The 24,822-nt window shown below is 41.0% G+C and overlaps 1 protein-coding gene and 1 long non-coding RNA gene across 2 annotated transcripts; one reads left to right on the forward strand and one right to left on the reverse strand.

Annotated features, from left to right (window-relative positions):
* The first annotated feature begins 4,388 nt into the window (after positions 1–4,388).
* Positions 4,389–6,350, forward strand: LOC309706802. Its single transcript, XR_014276800.1, has 3 exons — positions 4,389–5,477; positions 5,585–5,675; positions 5,806–6,350. It is a non-coding gene; the product is annotated as an uncharacterized lncRNA (long non-coding RNA).
* A 525-nt stretch (positions 6,351–6,875) lies between these two features.
* cass4 (Cas scaffold protein family member 4) lies at positions 6,876–24,376 on the reverse strand. Its single transcript, XM_082533562.1, has 7 exons — positions 24,097–24,376; positions 11,050–11,427; positions 10,312–10,395; positions 10,131–10,229; positions 7,735–9,027; positions 7,552–7,632; positions 6,876–7,421 (listed from the first exon to the last, which is right to left on the reverse strand). Exons 1-7 carry the CDS (start codon positions 24,097–24,099, stop codon positions 7,017–7,019), a joined length of 2,343 nt encoding a protein of 780 aa, XP_082389688.1. The 5' UTR covers positions 24,100–24,376; the 3' UTR covers positions 6,876–7,016.
* Positions 24,377–24,822: the final 446 nt, after the last annotated feature.

Here is a 24,822-nt window from a genome sequence, read left to right on the forward strand (position 1 = left end):
GAGGCCCACGTGAGAAGCAAGAGAGTACACTGTCGGTGCTTCGCTGTTTGTTTGTTGTTGTTGTTGTTGTTATTGTTTGCCTGAATTAAAAAAAATAAAATCAGAAAATTAAAGACCTTTTATACAGAGACTGTATATGAAACATAACTACCGTTAGCTCTGTAGTTTTGTGATCAGATTTGGTCACGAAGTGAAAAATATGGATGTGGAAGGTAGTTCTGTTTTATTTAAAAAAAAAGAAAAAAGATGCGATATCAATCCAAATATATTGATGGCTGTTTTATTTCATGACTCTGTGGCTGTTGCTCCAGACTGCAGTTTGTCTGTTTCATTATCTTGTGACTTTAGCGTAGAGATAGATGTTATGTTAAGGTTACCACTCCAGTTTGTAGATGAGTGTGGCTATTATTTTCTTTTTTCTTTTTTAGTATAAAAGCTAGAAGCAGTGAGATTGGGAATCAAAATTTCACATTTTTAAAACCTACTGCAGAAGTAAGTACTTCTGTCCCATTAGCTAGAAGCTAGCCTTGAGAACTGTCTGGCAAAGGTTGGATGTGAACTATCTTGGCAAGTTTCACTCTTTGGGTGTAAAAGCGTTCCTTCCTGATTTGTGGAGGGAGGGGGTGAGCGAAGGTGCAAAGTTGAGTCTCTGTACAATGTGCAAAAAATAGTGTTCTTAATAGCAGTTTGGTAGTTTTCTATCTGCTACATGGAAACGTGTTAGAAGTAACAACCGATCTAGAAATGACAGCTATTTCGATATTGTGAAGCTCGCACACAAGAATTTCACTCGCATGTGCTGTACCAATGTACCTGCACATGTGATGTGACAATAAAAGTGATTTGATTTGATTCAGAGCTCATTATCGACAAGTCCACCACCCTCTCACCAGCTGGTTATAACAATGCATTAATAAATGTGTTAATGAATGATACAACAGGGTTTAATGGCATTGTTTTACGAAGCCTTGTGAGCTACTTGGTTTAACTTAACAGTTAACCCCGAATTTCTCCTTATCTTTCTAGAATGCACAGGTGTTACAGCAAAGGTTTAAAAGAAGCAGAGAACTTGCAGCATTACATGCGTTTAAATGATGTTGCAATGATTCGGAAATGTATAAATGCAGATGTTCACAACATATCCGCTTGGTTAAGAGTGAAAAAGCAGCCAAAATATGGGATTAAAGTCATTTCCGTTCAGTGTCAACAGAGGGCGGCATCCAATCAGTAACTGCACGTGTGAGCAGTCTGTCGGTGGTTAATACACTCTTTTTTGTCATAAACACGCATGAGAATTTCACTTGTATTTCCAAGTAAATAATACTCATTTATTTATCGATGAGCTGGAAACGTTTGTGAGCCCCCTCCCCCTTAGCCTCTTAACCAGGTGACCAGCAACAGGTTAGGATTAGGGTCTTGGTGGCCATAATCCTTAGAGGTTACAAAGTTAACTGGTTAACATGTGGCTCTGCTTTAGCCACATGTTAACCAGGCATTTTATTAGAACCTACACATTACATTTCAGAAAGGTTCAAATACTGTAGAAACAGGTGGTTAACTAAACTCAACCCCTGGGTTTCCAGCGACCTGGTGGATGTTAAGAGGTTTGTAATCCTGGTATTCTTTTATATTATATGTTGTAAGTTTTATAATAGAGTGAATATAAATACTCTTCCTTTTTGCTCAGCACTTTTTGATATTGACCCCACTGATTCCAGGCCTAGTCCTTTCTGTGTTTGGCTGAGACTTTTGTCTTTTCTGCGTATCACAAGTCTAAAAACTACAAAGTTATTATGTTTGCAACCTTTGTAGCTTTTCACGTGGTCCTTTAAAATCTCACAACGTAAACTACAATCGCTGGACTTACAGTAGCAATGTTTTTGCCAAACTAAGTCTTCAGTGTGACAGTTAAGAATATGAATTAGTAGTAAAATTCAAACCATACAACAATATATTAAAACTGAAACTTGTGTTGAGACTGATGTACTCCCCATTAGCAAACCTTCGGGCTGAAACTGAAGCCAGTGTCAAAGTAACAAAAACTGCAGTTCCTCTAATGGCTCCAAGAGGCTTGTTTGGAAAGGCTGCTGGGAGAAAACAACTGGACTTCTGGAACTATGGACCGCATTTACTAATATGTGCTTAGCAATGATGCTAAACTGCACAAAAAACCAAAGTGTGAAAGCAAAATGACTCTTTGATCTGTCCTATATTGTTCTTACCACCATTAACATGTTAATAAATCAGAGTCATTCTGAACCAATAGCCCTGTACCCGTTTACCAGTTGCATACAATCTGCACAACCACAATCTGCTCTCTATGAGCAAATTCATTTACCTTCAGATGAAGCAAATAAAGCAGTGACGATGTTGTAAGACAGAAGCACGCACCTCTAAATGGAAAGTCATAGAAAGTCCTGACTGAAAAAACCTGAAATAATTGTCCGAAGAGGAAGCCAGAGAAGGAACAACTTTTGAGTGTTTCGAGGCTCTGGTTAAAATAATGAAGGTTGTGAATACTGTTTCCCCCGAAGCACTCACAGTGATGTGTGAACCTGTCTAAACTACAAGAAAAAGAAGAAAGCAACATCAAGCAATGATATAAACAATGTGAATTTAAGATAAGATCAAATGAGATAAGCAATACTGGAATATCTTTAGGCTGAAAAGGTTCAAGCTTACACCCTTCACTCCACCAGGCCATCATTGGTTGATCTAGATGGTCAGAGGAACTTCTAATGTTGTTCATAAAGTACAAATCTAAACAAATTTAGGTACATAAATATTGATAAATCACTGATTTGCATTCTTACACATGACTTATGCACAGGTTTGTGCATGCACGCGGTTAGTAAGGCAGGACCTTTGAGCTGACCATGAGGTCCTCCTTATCCATGCACGCTCCAATGAACTGAAGCAACGATGTAAATACGAGAGGGACAAAATTCCTTCACAAAAACATTCGACACAAAACACTTCAAGTTATTGTTGCTAAAGGTAGCTCTACATTCAGTTTTCCATTTTAGTTTAGTTTTTGTTACACAATGACACAGTGGAAGCGTTTGTGTCTTGCGTTGCATGTGGTTAAATCATTTCATAACCTGGTAAGGTTTCTGGTGTAATACGATGCACACATAGCTCTAGATTTGTCCACCATATACTAGACGTGGTACAACCACTGGTTTCTAGGGAAATGTGTATTCCCCGACGGCTTGACAGTTGTTTCTGGAGGTTGTTGGCACTCGGTGGGTGAGATCAGTTGATCAGTGATTGCTTTGTTTGCTAGCAGATTTCTATGGTTGCCTGTAGTTCTTCATGCTTGTCTGGAACCGCTTGCTAACTCCCAGCCAAATGATCAAAAGAAAAAGTGCAATGCAAACTGGGAGAAGAGAATAGAGAAGGTAAAAGTGCCTCAGAGGAAAAGCCAGCAGGTATCAAAAGAATCAAAAATGATTGTAGCTATGCATCAAATTTAAATCAGCAAAATTTGAATGAACATCTCATAATTTGTGAGAAAATCTGCCCGAACTGTTGCTCGCCCAACTTCATAGACAACCAAAACAAAAGCTTACAGAGATGTAAAACATGTATTGATTGAAAATAATCTTCCCCATCTTTTGAACAGTGGCCTCTCTAAAGGTCTTTTTGTTCATTCATTTCATTGCAGTGCTGTGTTTTTCACCGCAGACATTATATACTACCAGCAGTTTTAAAGGTAGTACCCAAGCAGAAGAGTGGGTGGTAAAAGGTTAACTATTGTGCACAGTCCACAGTTAGGAAAGACAGCATACCACCCTAAATCCAGTTCCTGTTCTGTAATGACTCGGATGTCTAACAATCACTTCAGGGTGTAAAAATGTTTTCACGCTTCAGTGACAGAAATAGAACAATTACGCCATTAATGGTTGTATTTCACTGTAACGCAAACGGAACGAAAAGAAACTCAAAATAGATTTTTCAAATGAGGTCCAGTATTGAAGCAGCAGAGACTGAAATATCCTGATGTTTAATCTCCAGTGTGGGTTAAACACCGGCTTCAACTATCCTAAAATGCAGCCAGTAGGATTTTTTGTGACTTTGCTTGTCTGGTAAACACTCAAACAAGTTTATATGTTTTTATATTTCCTTGTAGCCTCTTAGTCTTTTTTCTTTTTAAAACAACTAAACTTTTCTGTTTAATCGGGCCTTTATTCTTTTGATATTGTGTTTGAATTGTTCGTGACTGTTACGTCTGTGAAAAGCACTACATAAAAGAACTTTACTTGCTACTTACCGTCAATTATAGATGATCCATGTTGTTGTCATAATAACCACTTCAATAAAAGTTTGAATTTAAAATAACAAAACATACGTCATCCAGTCATTTTCCTTATCTTATCTGAAGTCAGGTCACGCAGCAGGCAAAGCAGGGAAGTACAGAGCTCCCTCTCCCCACCTCCAGCTTATCCGGAAAAACATCAAGTGGTTCCCAGGCCATCCGACAGATGCCATCTCTGACCCAGGAGGTGACAGCCTCAGACGGCTCCTTTCGATGTGGAGGAGAAGCAGCTCTACTCTGTCGCTCCCAAATGACTGACCTCCTCACGCTGTTACTAAGGGAGAGCCCGTCCATGATTCAGAAAAAGCTCATTTCCATCACCCATAATCGAATTTTATTAGTGTTAACGGAAAATGGCTGTATAACATATAGGAAATAATAATTTACTGGCTTTTGGTCATTTATGTGCGACTAGTCCAGTTGTCCTGTTGCACACATCCCTAATAATGACCTCGGTAAGGCTTTCTCCTGGCAACCGTTCTAAACAACCCATATGTGTCTTTATCTAACTTTAACCTTTAACATGAGGCAGGTCTGGGTGGCTTTTTCCTTTAATAAATGAAATCATTTAAAAACTGAATTCTTATTTGCTCCGGTTATCTTTGTCTAATATTAAAATTTGAAACACTTAAATGTGACAAATATGCAAAAAACAAACAAACAAAGTAACTAAGAAACCAGGAAGTGGGGAATAAAACGTTTTAATGGCAGTGTAGCTGATTTTGAGTTTGTTGCAGTTCCTCTGAGCATTGCAGCGTCTGAGTTTGAGCTGAATTAGCTGGGATGATACTTTTAGGAAGATTGTGTAACACATTCACAGAGAGGGCAAGTAATGAAGTACAAATACTTTGTTACTGTACTTAGGTAGAATTTTCTGAATTGGTTGAGTTTTTATTCATTTCTAAACTTTTTTTACTTCACTCACTACATTTTTAAACAAATATCTTTCCTTTCTACTCCCCACATTTTCAAAACAAGCTTCTTACTTTAGGTTTAACACATTAGAAGGACGTTTTTATTTGCCATCACTGGAAGCCTTCAAACATCAAACTGATTTATGACACCATTCTGAGGATTAAAGTGGATCCGGAACCTCGTTTTTGGTGCAGATTTCTAGAATTTCTAGCCAGCGCTACAGATAGGAGAGAGCATAAATGGAGTAAGTGCCAGGTCATTTCAAATGTAACCTTTCTATCTGCTAACAGCAAACACACAAACTGTTTGTGTGCAGTTTGTCACACAATGTGTTACTGCTGTGTTTCACAGGGAAAGAGGAGAAAGAGAGCTAACTTCACTCAGAGATGGAGTCAAGAGAGGGGAAAGACAGGGCGGAAGAAGAGAGGTTCGATTTGGTAAGGTAAGGACTGCTCAGTGACATTTGATAAAGTGGAAATTTAAAGCTTACGTGTAATGTCCTGATGTTTTAAATCAGATAACAGATCTGTATATGATGTGAAGTTGTTTTCATATTGTGAACTGTCCTGCAGAAAACAAACTGAGGCCTTACTCAGCAGTCGCATGAAAACGCTCGGCGGTTTCGTGAAGGAGTAACAGGTTAGCTTGGTGTACTGCGTACATTTTCAGTAAAGAACTGTGGTGGGCTGGTGCTCAGTGGCTGTGGTGCTCATGGTTAGAGTTATATTTGAATCTGAATTTAAGCTAATGATATTTATCACATATAAATGATATTCATGTATTTAATTTCACCTTTACACTAACTGTATACCATTAACCTGTTTGACATTTATTTCATGCTTTAAAGGGCTAATGCATGGCCGGTAAATCCCCCTCACAGTGTTTTGTTGCGTGCTTGGCCCTGCATGAATTTCTGCTGACTGAATGACAGAATACCACAGAAATTTAAAACAGAGAAAACAGGCTAACTGGCTCACAGAAAGCAAGTGAAAATAAATAAAACAGAAGTACTGAAAAGAACATCCAGGCAAACAGGTAGAAACAGAATACAAATCTTCCCCTTTGATCTCATGCAAAAGCATCATTTCAATACCAAGAACTAAGATAGCCGGCGGAACAGTTTGTAGGGGTGCAATGTTCTCATTTCCAGTCCCTTTTTAAAAAAATCTATTTTCTATAACATATTAACAAAGCAGAAAAATAAAGTTTTCAGTTGTGTGTGTCTGTGTTTTTATTTCAATATCAACAGAACTTCAACATATGTTGTACTCAGTCTTTTGTCAAGTAAATTTTGGGAATGCATAACAAATGTTTTTTGAAATATTTACATAGATATTAACAAAAAGTAGACTGTAACAACATGCTACTCAGAAGAATATGTTCCATACACAATATAGTAAAAAAACAATGAAGAAAAACACAGATAACCAACAAAACTCAAAGAATATACATTTCCCATAAGTCTAGAAAAAAATACTTTATACTCTGTACTTAAAATGCATTTTAACATTGGCTTAATTACAGCATCTCGAATGTGCAATTTATATTGATACTGCCTTTTAGTACAAATGCAATACCTTTTTGAAATAACCTGTGCCGGCGGCTTTTTTCTACAGTTGTTAATATTTAAACAGCAACCTGCATTCATCAGCAAAAGCAACAGCATAGTTAGGCTCAGAAGTTGTACACTATAAACATGATTAAAAAAGAAATAGCTACATGACTGATGAATAAAACCTTCCTCTTCACATAGATCTGTACGCTTGATACCGTGGGCTCACCCTCAGAGCTCAAGCGATAGCCGAAAGTGCTGTGCTCTCTGGGCCAGCTGCGTTGCAAACTCTTGAGCTTCGCGAAGAGCTTGCTTATCAGGAAAGTGCAGTGCCGCCTTCTTGGTGGCCACAGCTAGCTGCTTCAGGAGAGCGCACAGGTGGTTGCTCTTACACAGCAGACTTTGGTTAGACCCTTTACGATGGGCTTCCCTGTACAAAGTGTCTACCAGTCTCTGGCCCACCATAATCACCAGCTTACTTTGTGAGATGAATTTCTCTGGTGGCTGGCCATCCTGAAGGCTTCCCACAAATCCACCAATGGCCTTTTGGAGAGCACCAAAGTAAAGTCTACAGTGCTCTGACATGGAAGATAATTGCTTTTCTTCGGTGCCAGAGTCGGAGGAGTGTTGCTTGGCCTGGGCAGGGGAGAAACAGAATAAAGGTAAACATGCCTTCTAGACTGGTTTGTCTGCTTCAGACTAAAAATCCTTTTATAAATTAAAAGGTCTGTTGTACAGGACTGTGTCAGCTAATGAGGAGACATACCTTCGTCGTCTCTGTTCTTGGTGTGACATTCTCTTTAGGTTCCTTCTGCACTTCCTGCTGTTTGTTTTCCTCTTTCTTGGTCTGAGGAAAATTCAAAGCCAATATATTAATAAGTATGCAGCATGGGTTTCTTGTGGCTAAAAAGTCATCTTTGTATTATGACAGAGGAGCAGAAGTTGATACCTGCAGCTCCACGTAAACGTTGTCATCCTCAGCTAAGTCCCCTTCTTGTTTGGTTTTGTCAGGACATTTTTTTTCTGGAGGGTCCGTGGTGTTTACAGACTCTTGATCTCTCTGAGGAGTTCGGAACAGAAGCTTGCCATTGGCGTTGATGATCGATACTAGGCGCTTTACATCATCTGGAATAGTTCTTGCCACCATAACAAAGCGCTCCAATTGGTCAGGTGTCTGGACCTTCCCCGGTTCCTGACTGAGCTTATTTAGAGGCCATTTGGCCTCATTCAGATTACTCACTGTTTGTTGTAAAATCACACCTGAATCCTCTATGATGGAAAGCTGTTTAAAGAGCCTGGTCTGCAGGTTGGCATCAGTCAAACGACGGGCATTTCCTTTAACATCTAGGGCAAAGTTTAGGAAGCCTGTCAGAGAACAAACAATCAACTCTGCTGCTTCCTTGATCTCCTTGAGATGTTTCTCCAGATGTTCCTTACACCTCCAATGACTGCTGACAAAATGCATGAGTTTGGGCACAGCTTCACAAACAGATTCCTGCAAGTCCAGCAGTTTGCGGCACGCCTCATCCTGACCGAGTGTTACTTCTCGCAGAAGCTCGGGGGAAGAGGAGCTCAGGGCCAGAGAGTCACAGGAGCTGTTGGAAGAGCTGGAGGCCGTGCTGATTCTTTGATTATCTGCTGCAGACAGATGCTTGTTTCGACCTTGCTCATCTTCACGCAATGCAGTTTGCCCGCTTTCTTGAATGCCGTGAAAGGTTGTACAGACCAGAAAGTTCCTCATCCGCTGCAGACGCACTCTTTGGAGTTCAAAATCATTGCTTGAGTTACCCCTGCACTCTATGGGGTTTTGATCATTGGGCTGATCGGTGACACCTTGGATGAGGTGTTCCTCCTTGGCTGGAACCACATATACAGACTCTTCTGTTGGCTTCGGGGTTGGAAGTTTGTTGTAATCTTTTGGTAATACTTTTCTTTTAATCTGGATATCGGGAGATTTTGGTTTGGGTATATCATAAAGCAATATAGGTGGACTTTCTTTTCGATGTGCTGGAAGAGTGTCATACATCGGCCTGGAAATTGATTTGCTGGACAAGGTATCAGAGATGCCACGGGATGGACTTTGTTTCTCAGGTCCCACTGGCACATCATAGATCAACTCAGGTTTGCGAGAACTGGGAAGGGTGTTGTATCCATCTATCGTTTTATTTCGGGATTCTGTGGCTGATGGAATGGGGATGTCATAATTTGGCTCCTGAGAAGGGGGTGGTGGGACCGGATACACCTGTGAACAAGAACAAAGTTGTTCAACACTTAAAGTACAAGTCCTACATCTGTTTTGCGGGAAACCTGACAGTTGAGTTAGTGCCCTGGGACTTTTGTTTCCCAAACCCGATCCAATGAAGCATCTTTTGGATGTTCAGGAACAAACTTGACTCATAAAGGCCCAAATTAGCGCTTCATCGACCCCAAAAATTTGCTGGTAACATCCCAGTGCCATAAGTCAGATCTATGTCCTTACCCTGATAATCAGCAGTACTTTGTTAGACAAAGGAGTAACAGGCAGGTTAATTTTGATGTTTTGACTGATTTTCTGTATTTAAAAATAATAACAGACCACATTTATAAAAGGCACCAATCCTTGCTTCATTAACCTCTTAACATCTACCGTGCTAGTTTTGTTTTGGCCAAATGCCAAAGGAAAAAAAATGTTACAAAATATTAGATTTCAAAAGAAATCTTCATACATTTTTACATCTCAGGCTTCATGTTCCAAACAGGTGAAAACTTTATAGAAAGAATGGACATTAACCAAATCTAAACCATATTAACCTTTGAAAGATATTACGAAATGAATGACTTGGTAGAGAAATTTATGGAAGAGGATTAGGGCCACTGGAAAAAAGTGGGCAGGTCTTTTTTTTCCCTTTTCTAGAATTCTGAGAAAAAAGTCAGAATTCTGACTTTAATCTTGGAATTCTGACCCTTTTTCTTTTCAGAATTCTGGAAAAGAAAAAAAAGATGTGCTCACTTTTTTTCTCAGTGGCCCTAACAATCAAAACTGCTCCCAGCATTCATAGATGTTTACATCTGCGCTGTAACTGCAATAATTTAATCAACCGATTCACACTACAACCTGGGTTTGCCTCTTATCTGTAGTTACTTTTATTTAATTTAATAACTGTTTATAGTAACCATTGTCCTTGATGTAAATATGCATGAAATAAATTGTGTATGATTCTGTTCTGTGTCCTGTGTACTGTTTGTTTGTATATGTGTCTTTCTGGCTGCTGTTACAACCAAATTTCCCCTTGTGGGACAATTAAAGGCTTATTCTATTCTATCCTCTTCTGTAGAAATGAATCCTCTAAAACATCTGAAACTTACATAAGAGTCTTCTGGTTTGCTACACATTAAAGTCTCCGGAGAGTTAAGGCCCTTCTCCAGAACTTGCATTCGTGGCATCGGTGTAGGAGGCGTTGTCTTCTGCGAATAGCACATTAGAAAGAAAATGAAGCCCAATCAAATAGTATCATCTAAAGTTATCTTGACTTTGAGACATTCTTACAGTGTAAAAGGAAGCTTTTTTTGGTTGGTTCGGCACATCGTACATCTTCCCATTTGGACTGGATGCTGTACTGAAGGATGAAGGCTGCAGACAAAACAGTCAGGCTGTAATATTGGAGTTGACTGGCAGCATTTGCTCTGCTTTGATCAAAGCCACTTTTCCCCACTGACACATGCGTTAACACGTTTATGGGGACAGTGTTTGCTCTGAAGCTTGTTGTAAGTGCTATTATTCATACACCTTGCCAATTAATGCAGCTCTGTAATGAAAACCATGCTGTTCAGTGACAATTAGGTAGCTACTGTAGAGAGAAACAGGACTTCCCTGGAGCAGGAGAGGAAATGGTGAACATGCGGGAATATATCCCCCTCCTTCTGCTGCAAAGGCAGCCGCACAGACACTTCTGTTTTTCTGGGGTCCCTGTCAGCATGTGCTGCTGTTTGCAGTTAAAAGTGTCTGAAGTCTGTGTCTGTTTGGCTTTTACAGGCCCATAAAGACCCCAGTGCTGCATGCCTGTCCCCATGGAGAGGCCCCTGGTCTCCATCTGCAAGCTCTTTTGTCAGCAGGGGTTTCATTTCTACAACATTTCTACCTCTCTAATCATGAGCATTAACACTTCCTAAGAAGCATGAATGACTTTGACCTCGGACAAACAGACTGGCTATCAGCTACAACGAGCTCCTTTCCAAAAACTGCAAAATAATAATTTTCTAAATATAGAAAAAAAACGACTTGTACCTTGTGTGCTTCGGGTCCTGGTGCTTCTGGACCTTTTGAAGCCAATAAGTGAGCAGAGGGGACCTTGTAGATCATGTCCATGCGTTCATAAGCAGGACTGCTGGTGGTTCTGGGTGTCTGGTAGATATTTTGCACACTGTCATCAGTTTTACCATGAGTTGACCTGGGCACTTCATGCACTGCTGGTGTCACCATCTGCGGTAAGAGCTTTAGTCTGTTTGCAGGTGCCAGGCCATGTCGTCCATACAGAGAGCACATCCACCACCCACTGGTTCCAGCCACGTTTGGATTTATCACTGTGAGGATGTCGCCCTTTCTAAAGGCCAGTTCATCTGGACACTCTGCTGTGTTGTCATACAGAGCCTTTGCTAATTGGTTCTAAACAACAACAAAAAAAGAGAGACAAATAAAAAAGGGTTAGAAGATTGCATGTGGTACTACCACACAGGAAATAGGCTGTGGTCACGTATAATGGTATTTCCTCTTGCAAAATGTGAGTCGAACTCAGTCGTCAGACTCACAGGGGAAAAAATCATAACCCGATTGAGGGTCTAATTCTTCAGTGGCAACAATGCCAAGCCCAGCTGCAAACCCTACGCTAGCCATAGTCCTGTGTTTTAGGAATGAGCAAAAAATACTGTTAACAGCTTCTGATATGCATCACTCATACGTGCGTTTTGTTTCCCGATTATCAATAGTTGGAAAAGAAACTAAGATGACTTATTATGATGGAAGTGGTGAAAGTCAGGATTATTACCTGTAATAACTTAGACTCCAGAGATAAATTAACTTGTTAACTTCTTTCAGTGACATATTTCTTTGCTTTCACTTCCAGATTGCACTTCCTATCGAGAGGAAAATAGAAAAGCTTCCCCTGTGGGCGATACATTTTGCTAAACTTGTTTTGAATCCCAGTTGCAATTTCTAAAAGAAGAGTGGCCGCTGGGTCTTGTGAATGTTTTGTAGCTAAACCACTGCCAAGCATTGGTAAGCATTGTTAGCCATCGTTAGTTCTCGATTCCATAAAAGTACCCAGCTCTTCTATGTGTGACATGTGTATATATAACATGTGGTGTGTGAGAGTTTCTTGCAGCTTAAGCCTTGTTTTCTGTGGTAGCTGTGTTGTGGGGAGACATTCAGTATGAGAACACAGATGTCACACACACACACACACACACACACACACACACACACACACACACACACACACACACACACACACACACACACACACACCTAAACCAAAAACAATGGGCAGTGTTGAATGCATAGCAAATAGTGGTATGGTGTGCAGCCACCAACTCAAAAGAGGAAAGAGTTCAGGCACTAACGTAGCTCATAACTCTGTTTTCAATTCTTGTGAATATCGTGCATATCAAAGGTTTTTTCATCTATAAATTTAATTCACTTCGACAGTTTTGAAAGGAGCATGGAGAGCCAAACCACTAATTTATTTGCCTGTAAGCAAAGACGTGGACATTGCTACTGACATTATTGGGTTGTGTCTTAAATCATGTTTTTAAGACTCGAAGATTTTAAGTTGAAAGATTTTTTTAAAAAGGCATGTGAAAAGGAGTGTTTTTGGTTAACGACATGTCTCTCACAAGTCATTAACTAATTATCAAACCATAGATAAAGCTTTTTAAAATGTTATCATGCAGAATTTGTGATTTAGCCCATAAACTCAGGAAAGCAGTTAAGTGTACTGGCCGTATATACAGCAGTGCTTAAAATATTTTAACCGTCATATCAGTCTCTAGTTAACACTGACTTGAGTGCTAAACAAAAATAGAGAACAACTTTTTTCTGGTGGTCATGCAGGTTGTGCATAAACTTCTGGGTTTCCATGGTAAACTGGTGGGAGAGCAGCAGGTGAGACAGGATGCTGCTGGATCAGCCTTTACTTTGAGATCAGCTGTGATATGAGCTTTGTGTGGAAACACAGCTAGCATTAGCAAGAAGATCAGCTTCAGTGATGTGTAAGAGATGACTTTTCTCTCACTTAACAGCTCGGTCAGCATATGTGATGCAGAGAAGATCAGTTGTTAACTTCTTTAGCATTTCAACAAGGAAAGCTGTCGGTCTAGTGTAATAAACAGGCACGGCTCAGCAGCACCTTCAGATTAGCTGACTGAATGAAACACGTTTAAGCAGCCCACACTTTACCTTCATTTTTCAATAATATTCACTGTAGACATCGACAGTTAAGCATGTCACAAACTGCTCGAGCCTTTTAATTCAGCTGATTTTTTTTTTTATATTTTAATTTACTGTTTTTAAACAGTAAATCAGGCCTGTGTTTCTGTTTATTTTCAGAGACACATGATGCCCACAGGTCAGCCATTACAAACTGATGATTTATTGAATATAATGCTGGACACTAAACAGAATCTAAAGTATTTAAAATGAGCTTATGATCTGAAACATACGCAGCAGTAATATTCATCCTTTTAACACTGATTAGGAACATTTTTCATACCTTCTGTAAAAATCACAAAATACCACTGCCACTGCTGTAACCTCCTTTTAATGCTGTTTAAACATCAGAGTCTATGGGAATCGACTCGCTTTTTGAGAGTCAGATGACCGCTAGAGGAAGCGCAGTTTTGGGGTCTTTCTGGTGGTGTAATTTCTCAGCATCAGACATTTCCCACTAGCTTGTGACTGAAAAGCTTCTGAAAAGCTTCGATGATTACAGATTATGCTATTAAATTGTTTGCTCACACCTACTCCTGTTCTTTAAAGCTAATACGTATGATGACGGATAGCTGGGTTACTCAAACACAGTTGCACAGACGTTGGGATAAACAAATACCGACATGACCTCCCGCTGATAACTCTGTGTGCGGGGAGAGGTTGGGGCAGGGGTACTCTGCTGGCTCTGCCCTCTCTCTGAGGGTGAATCTTCTGAAACAAAGAGCCCATTCAACATCAGAGACCAACACGCTCAGCACCTGTTGGGATGCGGGCCTGTGTTGCACACTGACCACAGCAGACCACGGCCTCCTGTCAACACACACGCGCAGACACATGCAGCAAGCCTCAGCAAACTCCTTAATCCTCGGGGTCATGCTACAGACGTGCAAGTGAAATACACAGGGTCCGATGACAGTCAGGCACCGTGGCACTGCGATCTACTTTCTCCTTATAATAATCATGCACATTATCCTGAGAGGACAACTGCTGAGCTTCATTATAAACTATCCAAACTCTATATTTAACACCCATAACCCATGAATGCACGTAAAAAGACTGACCTAATTGTCGGTGGCCAAATTTCATATATAGCCCTTATTTGAATGACACGCCGTCTGACATTTATAGGTCGCTCGTCCTCGGGCGGCACATGCACTCGTCCGTCCTTGCCTTGTGGCCGTGGTTCTGTGTCTGTGTGTTGATCCCCGAATATAGTGACAAAGTCAGATTCAGCTGTGACTCTTTTGGATTCCTGCACGCGCCTGCTTGTGCAGATCATGCCCGTGGACAGCTGGGCTTCAGCACTTCAGCTGGACAGCTGCCTCTGCCTCTCCCATCTCTTCTCTGTCCTGTTCACAAATTAACATCAGCTCACCAACGCAAGGACTGGCTACTAAAAGTCAGGTGTAGAAGCCAACGAGTTGTAGCGGTTGTACATCGTGCGCTCTAAAGATAAAATGTCTTGTTCCAAACCTCACCTCACGGAGCGACCTGGATTAAAAACAAATCTGACACGTTTCACATGATGTGTTTATTTCTATTATATTAGTTGCATAGATTAATGTGTTGTTAAAAAGGTGAAAGTGAATTGGTAACACTGATGTCATTGTACCTCTTTTAAAAGGTCAACAACAGCAATACCAATGCACAAAAATACTGCATTTATTTTAGTCATTGTCATGCCAGGAAGCATCATGACTAAATGTGAAACAGTGCCACTGTCTCAAAATGGTATCATGTTAGATTTATTTAAGCAAACAGCCTGGTGTCCAGGATTGAAGTAGTTCAAGGAAAGGAAACTTCTTGATGTTACGCCACAGATATATGACACAAATGTTACATGCTCACATCTCTGTGATGGGCCTTAGGATGGACACAGAGCTCGGACAACAACCGGTGTCAGCGGTCAGGGAGGGGACGTTGATCTTAGCTTACGCTATAGACTCTTCTTCAACGATGCCGTTCAAAAGCCCAAAACAGGTGTAGCCTTGCTAATGTAACAAAGACAACTGCAAGTATGGAACAAAAGAGAGAAACTCATAAACCACAAGTCCTCACAAACAGATCATCCAGTTATAGAATTTCACAGTCATTTATTTATAATCGACCAGCTTCTACATGTATACACACACGTATTAAAATATGAGCACATATAAACTGCATAGGTGGTAACAATTCAGTCGTTTCTAACAACGAAAGCACAGACTGCTCGGTCATCATAACGTCATCATTCAGACTCTGCACTCTGCAAAGTCGGTGACGACACTGCTAAAGGTCTTGGCGTACACGGCTCTGTTCTTTCCTTCCCCTTTTTAGCTCCCTTCTTTTTCTGTTTGGCTTGCTAACCATAATTTGTACTACCATTGCACCATTGAAGTACTCTGTAAGACACATGCGGAAAACAACTCGTTGCATAGCTGATGCTACCGGGTTGATTAATCACAAATGACAGACAGCTAGGTCAAAAAGTACAGGTCATATATCTGAACCCAAACCTGTCTTTAATCAGCCGAGTATAAAACAACTGGGTAAAAATTTGGTTCATAGTGAAAATTTGTACTGCACAATAAAGTTAGGCTTAGGTTCACAAAGTAGAACCATGAGTTACACAAATAATGAAGCTCTTATGATGTGTCCAACTTGAACTTAAAGCTGTGCCATGTGGAGGGAGGGGCTTATTTTTGTAGTCATGTTGATTGGGCCTTTGAGTCTTTGACTGCCAAGCACATGGTGACTGTGGGAAGGACAAACTCTTTTTTAACAGGAAGTGGTCTTTTGCTAAACTAAGTCAAAGAAGGCGGGTCATCTGCAGCAGTGAGGGGATTTCAGAAAGACCGGCCTGTCTCAGAGCTCTCCAATGCCCCATTACTGGACTTCTCACCTCTCTAACAAGGCCAATGTTTTCATGTGATCCATTTACTTTTTGTAAAAGTTTCCTACATATGAAGATACAAATCTTCATTACTATTAGAAACTGTTAGTGAGGTCACGGTGGTCAAAATGCAGTCCGTCACAGGCTGTGAGAGAGTTCACATAGAAACTCGTTGCTTCTTGTGTTTATTCACAATTCTACTGCCAAAGTATTTTGTAACCAGTGACGCACATTCAGCGGGTATTTTGTAACTGTACTACAAACTGGGAAGATAACTGGAACTCTTCTTCCTGTATAGCCAAAGAGCATCGTGCAAGTCGTATTTATGTGGTAGTGTGTACCTTTAGAGCCAGTGGAACATGAACAAGCTTAGGATCAGTTCCTAGTGTGGGAACATCCCCCTTTTGGTTGACCAAGACACGAACTCGGGGTCAGGTCAAAGCCTCATCCATTATACCTTCAATGCAAATCTGTCACACAGGACCAGAGATGCACTAGGATTTAAGAAACAAAAATTCTTTTCCCAGGCAGAGTGGTGGGAGTGCAGTGCCGGAGATGAGACATAGCTGAGATCAACTCCTGTCTTTAATGTGTGACGGAAGTCAGCTTGTAAATATGACATATTAGAATTTCCCACAGAAACAAAGACAGTGTTGGTGGGGGCGGTGTGTGTGTTTGTGTGTGTTTGTGTGTGTGTGCGCAGATGGAGACAGAAGGAGGAAAAAGCAAAGTGTAATATCCCCATAAATTATCATTTGACACGTGTGGAATCTGTCTCTGGTCAATCACTTTTTCAATCTTAGATGATCTTCAGATGTGCTTCGTGGAAAATCACTTTTGTCAACCTTCCCCCAACCCAAACAAACCCAAGAGGAGGTCAACACAGACTCTGTGGCAGTGACACCGACTCGCTGCAGCTGCCCTGGTATTTCCTGTACGGGAACTGGTGAGAACTATGTCAAAAACTCAACTAATGAAAACTTCCAAGCAGCTTTTGGTGGACGGATCTATGACTGAACTAAAGAAAAGAGACATTTAAAGTTTCAATACTCTTTTTCTACTGATGGAATAACTATTGGACTCTTTTGTTAAACCTGATCTCAGGATTAAAACTAGTAAGAAACAAAACATTTCCTTTTACAAATTAAAAGCGGATACATAAGAAACAAACGACACCATTTGGAAATTCGATGCTGCTGATGTGGTTTTTCTGCTACACTTCACTTGACAAGCGCAGCGTCTGTGGCTGAAGATTGAAGCCAACTCCAGAGTGCCAAAAACTGCAGTTTCTCTATTGTCTGTATGAGGCTAACTGTTTGTACAGCATAAACCATTAAATGACTCTAAACAAGAATTGGGTGATGAAAGTGTGAATTTATTTTGGACTCCCTTCAAGCGTGATCAGGTGTGAGTCTTCAATAAAGCGGTGACGCATCCGAACAACTTGTATCTGTTTATTTACAGGGAGTGCAGAATTATTAGCCAAGTTGTATTTTTGAGGAATAATTTTATTATTGAACAACAACCATGTTCTCAATGAACCCAAAAAACTCATTAATATCAAAGCTGAATGTTTGTGGAAGTAGTTTTTAGTTTGTTTTTAGTTTTAGCTATTTTAGGGGGATATCTGTGTGTGCAGGTGACTATTACTGTGCATAATTATTAGGCAACTTAACAAAAAACAAATATATACCCATTTCAATTATTTATTTTTACCAGTGAAACCAATATAACATCTCCACATTCACAAATATACATTTCTGACATTCAAAAACAAATCAGCGACCAATATAGCCACCTTTCTTTGCAAGGACACTCAAAAGCCTGCCATCCATGGATTCTGTCAGTGTTTTGATCTGTTCACCATCAACATTGCGTGCAGCAGCAACCACAGCCTCCCAGACACTGTTCAGAGAGGTGTACTGTTTTCCCTCCTTGTAAATCTCACATTTGATGATGGACCACAGGTTCTCAATGGGGTTCAGATCAGGTGAACAAGGAGGCCATGTCATTAGTTTTTCTTCTTTTATACCCTTTCTTGCAGCCACGCTGTGGAGTACTTGGACGCGTGTGATGGAGCATTGTCCTGCATGAAAATCATGTTTTTCTTGAAGGATGCAGACTTCTTCCTGTACCACTGCTTGAAGAAGGTGTCTTCCAGAAACTGGCAGTAGGACTGGGAGTTGAGCTTGACTCCATCCTCAACCCGAAAAGGCCCCACAAGCTCATCTTTGATGATACCAGCCCAAACCAGTACTCCACCTCCACCTTGCTGGCGTCTGAGTCGGACTGGAGCTCTCTGCCCTTTACCAATCCAGCCACGGGCCCATCCATCTGGCCCATCAAGACTCACTCTCATTTCATCAGTCCATAAAACCTTAGAAAAACCAGTCTTGAGATATTTCTTGGCCCAGTCTTGACGTTTCAGCTTGTGTGTCTTGTTCAGTGGTGGTCGTCTTTCAGCCTTTCTTACCTTGGCCATGTCTCTGAGTATTGCACACCTTGTGCTTTTGGGCACTCCAGTGATGTTGCAGCTCTGAAATATGGCCAAACTGGTGGCAAGTGGCATCTTGGCAGCTGCACGCTTGACTTTTCTCAGTTCATGGGCAGTTATTTGGCGCCTTGGTTTTTCCACACGCTTCTTGCGACCCTGTTGACTATTTTGAATGAAACGCTTGATTGTTCGATGATCACGCTTCAGAAGCTTTGCAATTTTGAGACTGCTGCATCCCTCTGCAAGATATCTCACTATTTTTGACTTTTCTGAGCCTGTCAAGTCCTTCTTTTGACCCATTTTGCCAAAGGAAAGGACGTTGCCTAATAATTATGCACACCTGATATAGGGTGTTGATGTCATTAGACCACACCCCTTCTCATTACAGAGATGCACATCACCTAATATGCTTAATTGGTAGTAGGCTTTCCAGCCTATACAGCTTGGAGTAAGACAACATGCATGAAGAGGATGATGTGGACAAAATACTCATTTGCCTAATAATTCTGCACTCCCTGTAGTTGTTGTTTGTGGACGAGTAAGAACCCAGACGTTGTCTAATTTGGGGCTTGATGCTCTCTGCAGCAACACTCAGTCTTGTCTGTGTTAAGCTGCAGAAAACTGTTTGTCAGTCCATTAGAACAGATAGTTTATCCAGTTTACAAGGTTTAAAAGAGAGGTGCAATTGGATATCATCTGCATGCAAATGATAGGAAATGATTTTAAAACTAATAATAATAAGGCCTAATGGCAGGATATGTAATGAGAATAACAAGGGGCTTAAACATATCCTTGCAGAACACTGCATGAAAATTCAGCTACATCTGACCAAAAGGTTTCCACTGACACCAAAAGTGTTCTATTCGCCAGAATTGAAATGAACCATTTCACGACAGATCTGGAAACCCGGTATCAAAGGCTGAGCTACGGTCTACACAAGAACATGCTGTACAAACAGTAAGCCTCATATGGACAATAGAACAAGGACTGAGCAGTCACCGCTATCTGCGGCCATCGAAAGGTCATTTGTGACTTTAAGGAGAGCCGTTTCTGTGGAGTGCAACTTCCTAAAACGCGATTCAAAGTTATCAAGAATATCATGCTTCTCCAGCAGCGCCTTCCTTACTTGTGACCAAACAGCTTTTCCCGATCTGTGTCTAAAGACGCAGTTTTTAGATGTACCTTGCAAACCAAACGTTCTAATTAGAAAGCTTAAAGTTAAAGACCTGATAACTTAGCAGTTCATGTCTAAACCACTTGTGGATCTGAAAAACCAAAGTGTTAAAATGACCAAAACGCTAAAAGTGGGGCTGTGCTCAAAATCAGCGAGGGCGCGCCTGTGATACAGACTACAAATGGTAAATGGCCTGTATTTGTATAGCGCTTTACAAATGCACTACAGCATCTTTCATCTGCAGAGGTGTAGCATGAACAGTGGTTGACAGACTGGTCAAAGTGAGGAGTATTTCTACAGATAACACTCGGGCTGCAGGCCCACTGTTTCCCTGACAGGAACTTATCTCATTGCTTGCACTCTGGTTTTATTTATAGTCACACTTCCTCATGCTCATCTTCTGCATTTTCTCTCACTACAGATATTCACTACGGGATTGTTCAACATATTTTTTTCTTTGGGATCATTTTGATGCGTTAGTGCAGTTGCAGTAGTGAAGAGCAAGGCGACCGTATCAGCTCATTTTTGCAGTAGCCCTTGGGTGTCAAACATTCACATTTCATGTTATCGACATGTTTTCTTTACTTTTTGCACTCGAGTACGAAAAGGGAAAGACGTGCATGCAAACAGAGGGATTACTTAAATGTGCTTTGGTGGTGAAATTTGCAGAAATGTAGTAAACTTCATATGTAACTTCACTGATAACTGAGGAACTAAAATATTGTTTCCTAAATCAAGAATGAGCTCAAGTATGGCCACTGGGAAGTAAACATAGCTCAGTTTATTTACAAAAATCCCCACCGGGGGACTAAAATGACAGAATATATCTTTAACATGAGCTTTATGCCACAGAAGCCACAGGGTTTAGGGAGCATGTGGGGGGCGCTCACTATGCTACTGACATACTTACCTCAAAGGTTATACAATCTTGAGTTCATGAGACCTTCTATGAAATTAACATTATATTCAGTTCATTAGAACAGCGGTCCCCGACCTTTTTTGTGCCACGGACCGGTTTATGTCTGACAATATTTTCACGGACCGGCCTTTAAGGTGTTGCAGATAAATAAATACAACAACATAAAACCAGTACCGGTACAAAAAAAGAAATTTATTCATAACACACGTGAAAAGACCCAGGGAAACCGAGTTAACGATAAAAACCGATAAAAACCCTGAAAACCATCAATTTCACACCCGAGCCTCAACCCAGTACCAAACCACTAACGGACCGGTACTGGTCCTTGGTCCGGGGGTTGGAGACCCCTGTATTAGATGATAATGTTTCAAAAAGCCAAAACAAACTTTTGAAGAGAAACTCAAAGGTCTGATTTAAAAAATGAAATTGCTGTTTTGTCGACAGGCTGATATTAGATGTTGGCTGATCTGCTGACATTTATGACAGCAGACATTTATACTCTCTGTGTCTTAAAGATAAATGAAATGTAGGCCAGTATATCTGAATATTGAAATCACCAAATATTGGTATTGGCCTTGGAAATTCTCTATCAGTCAGGCTCTATATAAACAACTATTTGTTGTCCGACTTAGGATGCTTCAGTTACGCTCTTGTGGTATAAATTTCCATTACATGAAAGTACAGCCCAACACTAACACATCTGATATCTGAGCGTCTGCTTTAGCGTCTTTTTCTTCACATTCTTTTGTTTTTCACTTCATTTCGGAAATTTTTAAATTATTTTTTAACATTGCAATTTACAGTACGTGCATCTAGGTAGGGCTGTTGCATTGGCTACTATAATATCTCTTTAGTAGTGGCATAAGCTGTTTTTTGGTCACTTGGGGGAGCTCAGCAAGCTGTGAGAGAAACTTAATTTGGCCTCAAACGACTTCATAAACACATCTAACTCTTTAGCTCATACAGTAACACACTGTGCGCTCAGTGAAGCTTTTATTTATTGCTCCTCACTGATGGGAGTAGAAACCAAAGCAATAAGCTGGAAGACACAATAAAATTCCCTCACATGTGAAAAAAAAAGCCATGTAAGGAATGAGCGAGCGTGAGCATTCTCCTCGTGTTTGTAGCTGATGGGTTCGTTTTTTTGCTTTTTGTTTCACAATTACCTTTTTGCTATTACAAACTTGAACAACTTGATCTGTTAGCTATGGTTTTCAGATAAACCTCCCACTAAATGAGCTGGATCCACTCATTTATCATTACTGTAGTAATTAGTAAGTACTCTGTTTGAGGAGGATCCAGTTACCTACTTTATTAATGATTTCCTCAAAAGTCCTCAGGAGTTAAACGCACGACTGAAGATCACAGGAGTTAAATTAGCTCAAGAAACTTAGATCAGCTTCCTTTTGTGGGTGATGTTGTTGCCACTTCTCCACACCAGCCTCCTGCTGTGTAAACCTCTGTGACTGTGCACTGACTACTGCTCTCAGATGATAAAAACAGACACTAAGCAACACACTAGGCGGCCCAAAATAGCTTTCTGCATCCTGATAAAGGCAGGGATCGGGTATAAAACAACCTTCATGTAAGGTTCGATTGCTTAAACAGAGTTAGTCATCAGCCAAGCCAGACAGTATTTTTAAAGGGAAAATGAATAAGATGAGCACAGTCAAACTGGTTGCTTCGCTTGGGGATTGTCAGAGTGATGCATATCCTTTCCCACCACTGGTAACTCCAGATAGGGTTTGGGAAGATTGCGCTCTGCTGTTTCATTCATCATATAGAGGTTTCTAAACTTTTTCTACCACCCGACCTTACACACTGACTGGCCTGAGAACTGTCCAACGCAGCAACTGGAGCAGAATTCTCAGCTCACTTTAATGCTTTCCACATCTGCTGTTGGCCGCAGTGCTCCCCTGATCCGCGACTCTCAGAGTGCTTCAACAAACACTCGTTTCTGGAGGCAGAATGGTGAAAATACACGGTGACAACCGTGATACGGTGGGAAATGGTAGGATTCATTACCCAACTGGTGTGGCCTATATTAATGACTGTGAAGGTTCTCAGTCATCCAGCTCATCGTAGTCTAAGGAGCTTGAAAAGCATCTGGACTTCTTTAAGTTTCCTTGAAGACGTTTCACCTCTCATTCGAGAAGCTTCTTCAGTTCTAAGAGCGATTGGTGGAGAGCCCCAGATTTTAAGCCCTATGGGCGTGTCCCCAAGAGGGTCACTGACCCCCTATTGATCCTCTACCTAATCACATGAGCCAAGGTGTGAAAACGGGTGTGCGTCAGAAAAGGTATTACAGTATTAAAGTGTGCGTAAGCCCTCCACCAAGTTTGATTTCTGTAGACTTTTTCAGCATATTCCCAAATGTCACAGTGACTGCCTTTCACAATAAAGGCACACAAAATAAAGGCTCCAATAAAATGATAATGGAGGACACTGTGTCATAATGCACATGTGATCCTCTCAGGAGATCGTCCGCGTCCCTGTCACCCTATCCCAGCATCCCCTCCTTCACTACATTGTGAACCTCCTCTGTGGTCTTCCTCCTGCCTGACCGCTCCATCCTCACCCATCTCAGCCTTTCCTCTAACTTTGCCTCCAAATTGCTCAACCTGAGCTGTTACAATAATAAATGATTGTGTAATTGTTCTTTTTGTGCGTATGACAGTTCTGGTTACTGACTCATCATTCACTTGTATTTGGAGTTTAATCAGTTTCCAAAAAAGACAACAAACAAATCAACAACTTGACTAGCACTTATTTTCTGTAATTTGCTATCGATATTAGGATAATATTATAGGGATTTTCTTTAAAATGAGGATAATCATTAAGTTCTGAAGCTGCAGCAGCCCAATTCGAAACAATCATAGTGTTTGGGCTTGAAAACCACAAACATATCTAGAAACCACTGCATTAGTTGCTGCAGTAACTATTTTTGTAACACGTAGTGGATGAGTGAGCTGAGGTTGCAATGCAATCAAGCCACGAAAGTTGATTTTCCACAGTGCGTAAAGTTTCGGTGATCAGATGATAGTTTGAATATTAAGAGCTTGTGTCTGTTGGTTTTATCATTCTGAAAATATCCAGCTTCACATCCTCAGTTATCTGCGGCTGAGCAACTTCTAAAGGCTTTTGTGTTAATGAGGCTCTTAGAGTTTCCCTCTCAGCTGCGTCAGGATGGACTCAGGTTACAGCCTACAGTAGAGCAGGTCACAGGGGTGTGTGTAGAAATAGGTGGTAGCCGACACCGCGGCTTAAAGCGAAAGCCGAGCAGGTGGTCTACAGGCACATTCCTCTGACGGCAGGACACAACAGGGTGGATGCTGCATTACAAAGTAAAAGCTGAGTAACTGTTGAAGCGCAGAAGCAGCTGCAGCACTCACCATGATCGTTAAGGAAGTAGCTGCATCCACACAGAGAAATAAATCCGTCTGCCGAGGGTCGCAGTTTCAGTGAAGCGCGTGTATGTGGAAAGTCTGCGTGCTGTCCTCTTCCTCCGTGCCTCACAAGCATATTGTCTGAGCTGTCACGGCGAGCCCGGCTGTTTTACACAGGGCGGAGAAACTCAGCTGCTTTCCCGCAGCCCCATTGGTCAGAGAGACACTCCTGCACACACTCACACAAACTTGTGCCCCACCCACTGCTTTTCTTTGTTTTAACCCATCTTCATGGCACTCTGCACTTCTTTTACCCTCAATTTTTCTTGTAAAGCAGAAGTACCCTGCTCACCACTAGTCTGCCCTTCCAACTAACTGAGGGAATTTTTCTCATTGCCTTTTATTGCGTTTCCTCTTTATGTTTAAATATGGATCATTTCTCTATATTTGTGACTGATTGGTTTGGTTGGGTTAGCCAAGAAAACGGGGGTAGTGGCTGTTGAAAGCACAAATTCTTGGGACTTTCCTTATTGTTGTCTGAATGACATACGGCGGGGTCGGGGAATGCAGAGGGGCGATGGGGCAGCCTGACCTTCCAGGCAGAGGTGAAAGGCCACACCAGAGAAGGGAAACCAGGAGCTTTGAGAAGTTTGCTTCTTTTTTCCCTCTTTCCTGTTTTTGAAGATAAGACCAAGAAAGTGTAGAGGGATCTCTTAAGCTTAACTGTGACAG

This window comes from Aulonocara stuartgranti, assembly GCF_965226115.1.
Source record: "Aulonocara stuartgranti genome assembly, chromosome: 5".
Classification (NCBI taxonomy): domain Eukaryota; kingdom Metazoa; phylum Chordata; class Actinopteri; order Cichliformes; family Cichlidae; genus Aulonocara; species Aulonocara stuartgranti.